Source organism: Scomber scombrus, chromosome 22 (genome assembly GCF_963691925.1).
Source record: "Scomber scombrus chromosome 22, fScoSco1.1, whole genome shotgun sequence".
NCBI classification, from domain to species: Eukaryota; Metazoa; Chordata; class Actinopteri; order Scombriformes; family Scombridae; genus Scomber; species Scomber scombrus.
The window spans coordinates 18,562,344-18,574,969 of record NC_084991.1 but is presented as its reverse complement, the minus strand read 5'-3'; the positions used below and the strand labels follow the sequence as shown (position 1 = coordinate 18,574,969).

At 40.0% G+C, this 12,626-nt stretch overlaps 1 protein-coding gene across 1 annotated transcript in view; it reads left to right on the top strand.

Moving 5' to 3' along the window:
• The window catches only part of exoc4 (exocyst complex component 4), a 120,559-nt gene that overhangs the window by 87,455 nt on the left and 20,478 nt on the right, over nucleotides 1-12,626 (top strand). The window contains exons 14-16 of the mRNA XM_062443532.1: nucleotides 2,199-2,335; nucleotides 4,426-4,581; nucleotides 6,243-6,421. Of these exons, the coding sequence (XP_062299516.1) occupies nucleotides 2,199-2,335; nucleotides 4,426-4,581; nucleotides 6,243-6,421 (472 nt within the window). The remainder of the gene's footprint in view (nucleotides 1-2,198; nucleotides 2,336-4,425; nucleotides 4,582-6,242; nucleotides 6,422-12,626) is intronic.

The window sequence follows — 12,626 nt, the reverse complement described above, 5'->3', positions numbered from 1 at the left end:
TTGACAATAGCACATCTCAAAGTTTCCCAATTGAAAATTCGGACTGCTATAATGTTGAGCTTGTCATATTTACCCGCCCTTTTAATAATGAATATCATTTTCTAATGTGTATTAAAAGTATTTAGCACATCCTGATAATACTGTAATTTGTGCTTTTGTATTATATAACAGAGAATTGAAATCATCGGTTGTTTATGTATTCCACATCTGCCCTATTATTATATGCCATGTACTTACTTAATGATTTTCTTGATGTATCCTCATAGTTTTCGCTTTCGCAGCAGTCCAGATTCCCCTGAAGGATTGGTGCTGCGATTGAACTAAATCAATCCAGTTTGATATAGCAAAATAATCTAATTTCTAAAAAGTCAAATGGGTCGTAAAAAACCGTAGCACCTTAATGCACTCCATTTATACTAAAATGTTTTCTGAGGAAGTCAGTCATGTACTGTTGGCCACCCACTGAATCCCTCACAGCTTCTGCGGTGCGATCCTGCAACCTGACCTCCCTGGTGGAGGCAAGTGAAAAGAAGAACTTCCCCTCAGGGATAAAAAAAAATAGCATATTATTATCATTGCATTATCACCGTAGTCAGGGTAACAGAAATCAGCAGTGATGTCATTGCCACTTCTATTTCTTATTACCATGTTATATAAATTGGTTAACAATACCACCAACCTACACAAAGATGTGCTGGTGGCTGCTGCCAGAGCCACACACAGCCAGCTCCCCTGCAGGAGCTCCCCTGCAGGGTCTGTGTGTTTCTTCCTACCAGGGCAGGCTGACAGGGAGTCAGGCATGGACAGTAAAGGGTGCTCCCTTGGCAGAGACAAGGCCTTGGTTAGCACTCCATGGGCACGGGCACTGCTATGGATCATTAATTCTCTCAGTGGATTGGCTGCTGTTTGTGTGTATCTGTGTGGATGTGTGTATATGAACGTGTGTGCATGCCTGCTTGCCTGCTTGTGACAGAATGAGCGAGGGGGAAACTGAAACAGAGAAAGACCTATTAATATTAATATCCTTCCATCACATCAGGGGTGCCTCTATATTCTTTGTTGATCAATTACATTCACTACTGCCCCCTACAGACTCTTCAGCTACTTTAGCGAAAAGATACTGGCCTTGAATATTATGGAACTACATAAAAGTAGTAGAGATAATATTAGTTCTGTCAGTTATATCATAGCATACTGCATATTCTAGCTCTTATTTATTTGTTGCGGTAAATAAGATGTCCACTGGAATAGATCATCTGGCTGTCTGTATTTTCTGCCTGAGTTTGCAGGTAGCATTAAATAGTAAATAGTAGCCTCTGCTTTCCTTCCCAAGTCATTTCCATTTTATTCATTAATGGTTAAGTTATTTTACACCTTAACAGTGTAGTTCCATACCAAGTCTGCATAGGAAGAATAGTGAGATGAATAATAAGAATCTATAGATGATGAATAGAAATCACATGATTAAGATTCACACTGTGTATTCTTGTATTGGATTACTCTGCACCAGACACAATACTGCTCTCGTAGTCACAGCAGTTTTCAGAGTGGGTGCAGCGAGGCTATCACTAGACTAATAGCAAGCTATCACTATTATCGGAGATGTAGGATAGATTGGTTAAGTGCTGGGAGCAGGCAAACTGGAACATACTGAGTTGTAATCTCATTTAACAGCTCTTGAATTGCTCAAAGGTGTGTGTTTTGAAAAGTTTGCTCTGCGTTGTATGTGTGAGTGTGTCTGGGGATACGAAGCTGCTCTGCTGTTCCTGGGCCAGCTATTAGTCACGCAGGAGTGGCTAATCTGTAATGGCTGCTGTCACAGCCCTGCCGTGGCTCCTGGTGATGGGTGAAGTTTCAAAACACACACGCACACACGGATACGTGCACTCACGCTGATTCACTTACACACAAAGAATCATCCATTCTGCCAATACAGTGTTTTGACTCCTGACAAGCTCTCTAGCACCAGTCGTCAGTCCAGCCACAGGTCACAGATAGACAAGTGAAGTTGGATCTATCCTATTACATTTGCACCAATGCAGACTGGATTTGACCTGACACTTGCATATAATCCAGTCCCCCTTTATTTTACCGTGTCCATTACTCTGACTGTTTCTCTCGACTTGAAAAATCAAATTGTTTATGTCCTAATTAAACCATCCACACACTCATTGCTCTCTTTCTGTTTCTGCCTCTAGAGCACGGTGGTAGTGGAGAAGTCCATCCAGGATCTAATGAGTCTAATGCAGGACCTGAGTGCCTACTCCAACCAGTTCCTCGAAATGGTCTGTGACAAACTCAAAGAGTACAAGGAAATCTGCAACACAGCTTACAGGTAAAAGAAGAGAAATGCTAGCTAACTTCAATAGGAGCTGAAATCATATATGTTTCATTTTGCTACTTATATCTATTTAATTTACATGATCATTGGGATCATAAAACTCGATAAAAGAAAAACCCAAAACAAAACAATGAAACAACAATAACAAAAAATGTGATTAAGAGACATTCTTTTATTACATTTTAGTAATTTAGGTTGTTGACCTCATCATTTTGTGAAGCGTGGGCAGCATCACTTTGTCTTTTTGGCTTTTGGATGATAAACTGCTCAGGGGAAAAAAATCAAACCTTGGCTTATACATGGTCGGTTATCGAACAGCAGCTGTTTGTAAACACAATAAAAAAGGTGGAATATCAGATTGTCTGTGAAAGATTCACAGCATAGTAGAGAGGACTTCTACTCAGATATTTGTTTACTTCGTATAATGTGGAATGATATTTGAATTTAGTTTTTATTGCTTTTTACGGGCACACACCATTGCAAGCACATTGGTGCTGTGAAAGGCCGTCCATCTGTGCTCCCCTGGGAGCATGTAACACCTGGCCAGGTAAAGGAAGGGCCAGAGAATTTGGAGGGAAAAGATAGGGGGTGATGAACAGGCCAGGAGATGCAGGAAAGGACTGACAGACTGCTGGGAGTCCATCTGGACTCTGTCACAGGTCAGCCTCAGTCTCACTGGGGTCTCTGAGTGATAAAGCCCAACAAAGGCTGCCAAAGTGTATATGTGTGTTTGTTTGTGGGTCTGTAATATGTATGTTTGTGTTTCTAACCAGTCTCTGTCCCTCTCATTCACAACCCCTGTGTGTGTGTGTGTGTGTGTGTGTGTGTGTGTGTGTGTGTGTGTGTGTGTGTGTGTCTGTGTGTGTGTTTGTGTGTGTGTGTGTGTGTGTGTGTGTGTGTGTGTGTGTGTGTGTGTGTGTGTGTGTGTGTGTGTGTGTAGATGTCAAACCTCAGAGAGCTTGTGTCTTCTGTACAAGGCATCAAAATGATATTAATTGCAGAACCACACAGTTTCTCCGACTCAGACATACAGTATGAAAACAAAGCAAATACATGCTGACAGTCTGCCCCAATTCATCTTTACACCAAATCAGAGCTGCTGTTATTCTATTTTATGTCAGTATTTATACAATTTTTATGTCAGACTACTAATCTGCCTGTATAAGTATTAGTATTATGCAGTTAACTCATTTTGAGCTACATATGTTATACGGCTACAGGGCAGTGGTGGTCTTTTTGTTAGTTAAATATCAACAACACAGGAATGGATTGCCATGAAATTAAGTACATACATTATTGGTGCTTAAATGGTTAATGTGATTAGCTTTAATGACTGTCAGAATTACCACTGTTCCATCACCTCGGTTCCTAACAGGATATCTCTCAAATTAAGAAAGAATGAATTTGTTTCAACTTCATACTAAAGTGCTACTTGCCATTAACTACTAACTTAAACATTTTCACATACTTACATGCTAATGGCAGCACAGCTGAGGATTCCAATACCTCAACTGTCTGATTGACGTACCCTTCTGATTTAGGTAACAAGAGGGCCTCTGGCACCACCCTCAGGGCAAAGTTGACTTTTTATTTTTTTTTTTTTTTTTTTTTACCCACTAATTATAAAGATCCAGAAATGGTAAAGTTGCCATTCATCCATCCATCAATTTAGTTTTTTGTTTTGTGCAATGTGATGGGTTTTACAACTTCTAAGGCCCACTAGCACAGCTATAAACTTTTCTTTTTACATAAAGGGATATTTCAAATGTTTCAAAGGGTTGTTGTATGAGGTGCTTATGACGCAGATCAGCTGTTTGGGTCAAAAACTGGTGATGTGGCATAATACAGTGCACGACATGCGTAGGAATATGGAAGTTCTATGGTTTGGAAAATGTAGTGCCAAAGGAAAGGGCTGTCTCGCAGCGAGGTAAAGAGGTGAAAATATTCTAAATATATCGTACAGTTAAACAGATTAAACGTATCCTACAATCCCACTTCAAAAAATTTATTGGAGGGGGGTTTTTGGTGGGGTTTTTTTTCACTTTTTGTGTTGAATTTGGTTATTTATGTTTGTGTGTCCTCAGGGGAATAGTCCAATGTGAGGAGAAGCTGACCATCAGTGCTTCCTGGTCCAAAGATGAGGACATCAGTCGTTTGCTCCAGTCACTTCCTAATTGGGCAAATATGGCCCAACCCAGACAGACCCGACAGAAGAGAGAGGATGAAGAGGACTTTACCCGGTACGTGCACGGATATATACAGAACACATTCACAATGGTGTGCACATACATACAAGTACACAAACTCATTCATAAATATCTTCATATGTTCATGTGTGTGCAGATTTGCTAGTCTGTGTAGTACTCTAGCAAGTAGGCTAATAAATAGACACTTAACACACACAAACAGGCAGAAGCGGACATATAAAACCACACTTGAGCAATCACGCAAATAATCCCTCCCTCTCATCTTCGCTCCTTTATTCACCTATTATTGAGCCCTCTCTTGTTGACTAAGATGCACCCATAAAAGAAGTGATGATTGTGCTTTTAAACACCCTCTATCTGAAGGAAGTGAGGAAACGAGAGGAAAACTGAATAGGAAAATATAAGGAGAGCAGACAGTGGCTGGGAAGAAGAGGGGGGTCAGTCTTATCGAAATTGCCTTTGAATGTGCGCGGTCTTCAGGGAACACTGGAGCTCATCGGAGCGGAATAGTAAAGTAAATAAATAAATTGGTTATGTGGCCAAAGGAAAGTCAATCTGTTGTGAGTGTGTGTGTGCTCTCTGTCTCTCAGACACGCATACAGACCAACGTGCACTCACTGTGAGAGATAGTAAGAGGGAGACCATACGGCTGTTTGATTTGAGAGCTGTAGATGTTTTCATCAGTATGAAAGGGGGATTAGCTTCGGCCCGGCTGGCAACCCAGTGCTTTAATAAAGCCTCATTAATAAGCTACACATGCCTATGTGTGAGCTCGATAATATGTGTTTGTGTGTCTGATGTTTTTTTCCCCCATCTGTTGTTCAAAGGATCTTGATCTTGTGGGCATCCTGGTGACTCTTGAGACCGGTCCACATGCCATGTGCTCACAGCACTGTGGTGTTAAGATTTAGTTATCCAACTTCCCCTCTCCGTCTCCAAAGTCAATTATCACCCAAAAACACAAGTGCTTGTAAATATAATGAAAAAAACCGTTTTGATCTTAATGTCTTTGTTTTTCCACCCAGCAAATCTCTGCCTTCTGTTCGTTTTGTATTTCTTAATGTTCACCATCACCTGTTGTTTTCTTTCCTACCTGCTGTTTAGCTACCAGCCAAGGCTGTTCCTCTAATGTACACAAAATATTCCAAACATTCTGTCCAACTTCCCATCGTCCTCGCCCCTCTCTCTCTCTCTCTTGATCTATTTCTGTATTCATCAAGTAATCTACCCTGTATGTCTGTTACTGTCTCTGGCTCTCTGACTGTCTTTGTTGAACCAGTTTGTTCCATCCACTTTCTTTTGTTTCTGTTTAACTAGTTTGGAAGTTTCTACATCACCGTAAAGGTCAAAGTTTTTATTCAGTCCCAGCAATCCATAATGTTGTAACTTTGGAAAATTGACTTCTAGTATAGCATTTATGTGAGTTTATGTGAGTCCAACCAGCAAACTAATAGCTGGTAATTTCCTGCAGATAATTTAATTTTGCTGTCTGATTACAGGTTATTTCATAGTCATGCCTCTTAATCATCACAAATATATTTATCTGCTTTTTTGACAGCAGGCTTTTTGGATGAAGAGTATTTGCTGGTCGACAGTGATGTTCAAAATATGCTTTTCTTTGCAGATAATATTTAATTGCGTCCATCCTTCCAAGCACATACACTCTTATACTAACTTAACCTCTCTCCAATCAGGGCGGCCTTTGCTAAAGAATCAGAGGTGCTGACTGGGAACTTAGGAGACAAGTTAATCCCTCAGAATGAGATCCTCCGTGACGTCAGTGACCTGAAGGCTCTTGCCAACCTTCATGAGAGCATGGAGTGGCTCGCCTGTCGCCTCAAGACATTCTTCGCCAATCTGCCTCATGCCTCAAGTGAGTATGAAGCTGTTACATCACTGGATGATAAATACAGTGTGAGTGATGGACTGTATGCTGATTCACAACCAACCAGCATACTGACACCAACGCATACATCTGTTGCTGTTTATTTTGTTTGATTAAAAAAAACGGAATATCGTCTTTGACACATGAATTCTGCTAGTCAGATGGTTGCATTGCACCAGAAGTAAGATTATCCTTGCTGTCATCTTCATTCCATAGTTTCTTGTTCGTCCACTTTGGCACAGCTAGAAAGTATTTTAACGCTGCCAAAAACATCACTATCATGGAGGATCATGAGTATGTGTTTGTGTAAAATGTGCGGGTGTTCAAGGGACATCCAACAGATTGCAGTATGATGGTTTAGTGAAGCTTAAGTGAAGCCTGGGCACAAGCCTCCGTAATACCACACATTACAGTAGAGAGCAATGTTACATTATGGATTTTTTTTTTCAAAGAGACATTCCTACAAGACTCACCAGCCATTAAGCCGTTATCGATCAGAATACACTTCAGATTTAAAACAATGTTGGGGTGCTTCATAGAGGATCACAGTCAGGGGTATAACAAGTTTTTTTTCATCCTTAGCTGCAGTGCCTTTGTGGCAACACTTCTTACCTGTGCCTCATTAAGTTCTTGTTTTAGTGTATTATCACACACTCATTACCTTCTCCACAGGAATTGTCAACGAGCACTTTACACACACAGACGCATAATCCTCGGTTCTGCCTCCGCGAGTGTGCGCGCATAAATGCCTACCCTAATCAGGACTCTTAAAAGCATTTCATACATTCCCTGCTCAGTCATCACTTTTGTATCATTAATCACTGATCAAAATAAGGTGTGTGTGTGTGTGTGTGTGTGTGTGTGTGTGTGTGTGTGTGTGTGTGTGTGTGTGTGTGTGTGCATGTGTGTGTGCATGTGTGTGTGCGTGTTACCATCCATCCATCAGTCTGCATATAGTTCTTGTTAATTACTGATCATTTAGTAATGCTTTTAGTAATGTTTCAGTAATGTTTTTCATCCTCATTATCACATTGAGAACATGTCTAATCTCATAACAGTTTTTTTTTTTACAATATTCTTGTCTTTTTATTAACAACATATGATAGCAATCAAGGAGTCATTACTCCCTTTAATGACTCTCATATTATGGTCACACTTGTTTTTGTATTATAGCTTGCAAGAGTCTTTTTTCTTCTTCCATAAAAGCTACAAAACCGTGTCTTCTATGTTTACTACGTTAAGAGATGCCATACCTGATTTATCATTAAAAGGTCATGCTCGATTGATGTATTTCTTATAGGCTTATTCAATATTCAACATATTTTAAAATATCTTGTTTTTCTTGAAAAATGCTCACGTTAGAGTCTGTTTTGGTTCTTATGTAACAGACCACCAGCAGGCGTTCATTATACAATATCTGGATTCAGTTTCAACATATCAAAAGCAACCAATGATCGCCACATTTAATTTTAGAATGTATGCAGATGTTTCGTCACCTTCTTTTGTATTGCTCTTTCATTCACCTCTGTACTTATTTGTGTTACAGCACTACGGAGAAACTTAGCTGCATTCACTGCATTATCTTGGTTGGCTGGCAGAGCTCTGGTAAATTATGCACCTTCACTGCAGGGATAAAGAGAGGGCTGCAACCTATTATCAGCCGTTGTCACAACTCTCTAGCTTCAGACCACTGATTGCTCATTGAACTTGCGCTATTTTGCTGTTCCGTATCGCAACTATTCTTTTAGACATAAAATAATTAAATGAGAAATTTGAGATATTCTCATTTTGGCTTGACTTTGCCACTATCTCTTTTTAAACTCTATCCTTCCCTCTCACTCTTGACGCTAGCTTTCTTCGTCTATTCATAGATAAGAATTCAATAAAAGTACGGCAAAGGACGTGACATAATTATCATTAATTCTCCCGGGTGGCACTAATGGGAAGGATAGGGCAGTCACTTATCATACTGGGACAGCCTCCGTATTGTTCATTATTTAGTGTTTGCCAAGCTGATGACGGACTACGTGTGTGTTGGTATGGGTGTTGGTGTGTGTGTATGTGTGTGTGTGTGTACATAAGCATGCACTGTGTAAGATGGGACAAGGGTACGGCAGGGAAAAAGGACCCCACCTTATCTTATCCTCCACCCCCCTGCCTCACGTCTATGCCTCTCCAAATTGGATTTTATATTACAGAAGCAGTCAGGTATGAACAACTCATTTTCCTCTCTCTCTTTTTGCCTTTTCTTTCTTTCATTCCTCTGTCTTGCTTTCTTGCTTCATTCTTTTTTGGGCTCTCTTTCTTCCTTTTTTCTATCGTTCTTTCTTTCTGTCTTTTCTTATTTTCTTTCCATCCCTTCTTCAGCTTCTTCCTCATCCTGGTAGTGTGAGCATTGTTCTTTCTGTTTTTCTTTTTTTCCATGTGGTAAGGGTCTGGTAGTTTATCTCCATGGCTCGATGATCTCTGCAGTGGACGTTTGGTTTGCTCACCTCCCTGTGTGATTGAATTCTCCTGCATGTGTAGTCAAACACATTGCTATGCCAAAGTATGGAGAATAACATGTAAAAATCATGCGCATTGATCCCCCATCTCCCTCATGGTGCTCAATCTTAATTCAATTTAAGAGAGTGCATATGCAGTTTTGTGCATCTGTGTGTGTCAAATTGCGAAGTGTGTCTGAAGTGCAAGGGAGCCTGTGTTTGTGTTTGTGTCTTAATGAGGACTGTGCGTGCGTGTGTGTGTGTGTGTGTGTGTGAGTGAGTGCAGACAGACAGACCACTGATGGTGATTGGCCGTGAAGGTGGCTGGAGAAAAACGGTCTTATCACCCATCTGGTCACAGCATTGGACTTTTAATCCACTCTGACAATATTTACTGAAGAACACACACACACACAGACGCCTGCCGGGCAATGCCAGCATGACAGTCATTTTTTTTGTTGACTGAATTTTAGACATTTTAATAATGTTTGCCAGTGTATCTGGTAGCCCTGTTGGATTATTTTATGTACCTGCAAACAGGAGATCATGAGCAGAATGTCATCTTAGTGGACAGTCTTTTTCATGAACTTTTTTTTTTTTTTTTGACTAACACTTTATGTATGTGTGTGTTAATGTTATAAAAACAACACCTTGAATAGGGACACATGTACAAACATTAGCTTGAGATAAAACAACTGAGCATATCAATCACAAAGCCATTCACACTGTTAAAATTTGCCCATTAATAAGTTTAACTGACAGAGGGATGAATGAATGTTTATAATGGTCGTGCTTTCACAAAGAGACCCTGTACCTCCTTCCAAAGTTCATTAGCACATACTCAGAGTTCAACACATGGAAAGGGTCAGATAAAATCCTGTCGGCCTTCTGAATAGTGGACTGCTCAAATATGTCTTGGGAAGTGAGAGGTGTGGCTGTTTTAACAAGACTAAATATTTGAGCTTTAAACTTAACTGTTAGGTTTCCAATCTGCTGATAATACCATAACATAAGATGGACTCTATAGTAGCTTCATAAAAGATACATACATACCCAACTTGCAGACACCAAAAACTCTGAATCTCCGAAGGAAATGGAGTGGCTGATGGATTCTCGCACAGAAACATGTCTCATGTGTCTGTCAGTTACATTCATTTGCTCATCACACCAATCCAAACCTGTCCGCTCCAGCTTTATAACTGGCAATGTTGTAGTTAAATGTGGGTTAACTTAGGATAACATTGTCATCTGAGAATTTCAGTACAAATTGATTAGGTTGGGAGCTAACACAATTACTTGTATACAGAGTAAACAAGAAGGGTGAACTAACGCATCCTTGAGGGGCCCCTGTACTGCTTACTATATCAGAAAGTGTGTTTTGGTGAGAGCCCTGAACATCATTAGACTGTGTATATAGGCCTCTATCCTGAAGCGTTACTTGACAATGATCATGTGGTCTACTCATGGGAATAAGATCCTGCTCTCTTAAACAGTTGCTCTGCAGCATGTAGAATTCTTATGGGATACTTTTTTTTTTTCTAACCTTGACTATGTTAAGTGTAGGTCTTTCCCCTTTAGCAGTGATTTTTTCATATCTCCATTTAACAAGGCAAGTTGAATAAGAACACATAGTTATTCACTACAGAGGCCCAGGGGAACAGTTGCAGTGGGAGATGATGGTGTTATTTTTTTTTCAGCGCTAGAAATATTATGTTTTATTTTGTCCATATTGGTTTCATGTCTGTTTCTGTCCAATTAATCTAGTATGTTTTGATTTTCTCTCATTACAAGACACAATTAAGCAATATGGGGTCTTCACATATCAAAATGAATCTCATTCTCAGTTTTATCTCTGTCTCCCACCCCTCACTTTCTCACTGGACAGAAGTTCAGATTCCCGTGTGCAGATGTTCACCCTCTACCAGAGGCAGTAAAATAATTAATATCTCTCCTCTCTTACTCAGTCAGTCATTTATGAATCATTCATCACTCCAACCCCTGCAGGATACTGTCCTTTGCTTATCTTTCTCCATTTTTGCTTCCATTTCTCTTTTCTGTTGAGAGGCAGAGCATTTTGTATTTTTTAAACAAAAACAATACGTGTTAAATGTTTAGTTCCTGTATTTGTCACAGAAAATTAAGTTTCTTAATGTATTGTTTATGCCTTTAATGAGTGCAAACTTGAGTCTATGTTACTATGCTCTGCAATCTGTCGTGTACATGTCATGTATGTATACATCTGCATGCTGTAAGGATGTGAATTCGATCACTGATCTTTTCCCTTAATGTCTGCCACCCTCATCTTCTGCAGATGGCAGGCGACAGACGTTTCTTTTAGATGGGATTCAAAAATAATTGGATAAGCACAGTGCATACACACACACACACACACACACATTAACATGCCTACGCATGAGCGCATAAACAGATTCACACATACTGTACATATTCTCATATTTAATCATGCATACACAAAGAATGTATAAATAAGAGATGAGAGTAGTTCGGTTTGAGGAAAAAGAAAGCAGAGAGAGAAAAGAGAGCAAGAAAGTTGTCAGTCAGGACCAATGAGTCGTCTCCTTTCGCCCGTCTGTCCCTGACTCTAATGGTGCCCCACATGCTGTGACACCTCCCTCGCATCATCAAAGCTGCGCAGGCTGGGGGGCAGCAAGAATCTGTGTGTGTTTTTGCTTCTCTGTGTGTGTGTGTGTGTGTGTGTGTATGTGCCTGTGTGTTGTGGGGTATGTGTGCGTTTCACGGACACCCCCTGGAGAGACCTCCAGCAGCGCATGCCACCGAGAGCCCTTTTTTTTCTTCATTCTACTGTCAAAGTGAGCAAGTGTAATGCACATGAGAAGAAACAGAAGTCTTCGAGTCGCTTTCACACACACACACACACAAACACACACGCACACACACACACACACACACACATTCACATGCCTATACACACACATTTGAAGGGAAAACAGTCCCACAGACAGAGCAAGTGACATGCTCTCTCTCTCTCTTACGACCTACCTGACACTGAGCGCGACAGTCTGTATTATACAAATATACATCATGCAGCTTTTTTAAGTGGTTTAATACTTTATATAATCATTTAATGGTAGTGTTATATCTTTATGTACAGTTAACCACCTGCTAGCTACCCCAAACACTTAACCTTTTTAACATTCCTTTGTTGCCAATAGACATCAGTAAATGTCATACATCACTAAATGCAGGTCTCAGGTTACTTGGCTATATGAGTAATATCCCTATAATGCACTATTGTGCTCCACTGCCAGCCTCTACATCTATTAATAATCAGATAAGTTGACCAGGGAAAATAAACAACAACAGCTAAATACTATCAGAGGAAGTCAATTAATGTCATTATGTTCTGCTCCCTTGAGAAATCATTGTGGATTTTTTCTATTGAGAGCAATCTTGTTTGTTGTTCCTGTGGCTCATTTATATGGATTAATATAGATACTAATCATTAAAAGATCTAATCTATGGCAGGTACTGTTTTCTGCCAGTGGAAGAGAGGAAAATATCTCTACTTGTTACTAGTGTATATGTTATATGGATTTCCGCACACACAGTCATTGAAATGTTTGTCCCGTCTGTTAAGTTCAGCCAATCTTAATTTTGTTCTCAGTCATGTTTAATGTCGATTACACAGTTTAACAAATATAAAGACTGATTGCGAGCCACCTTGCCTC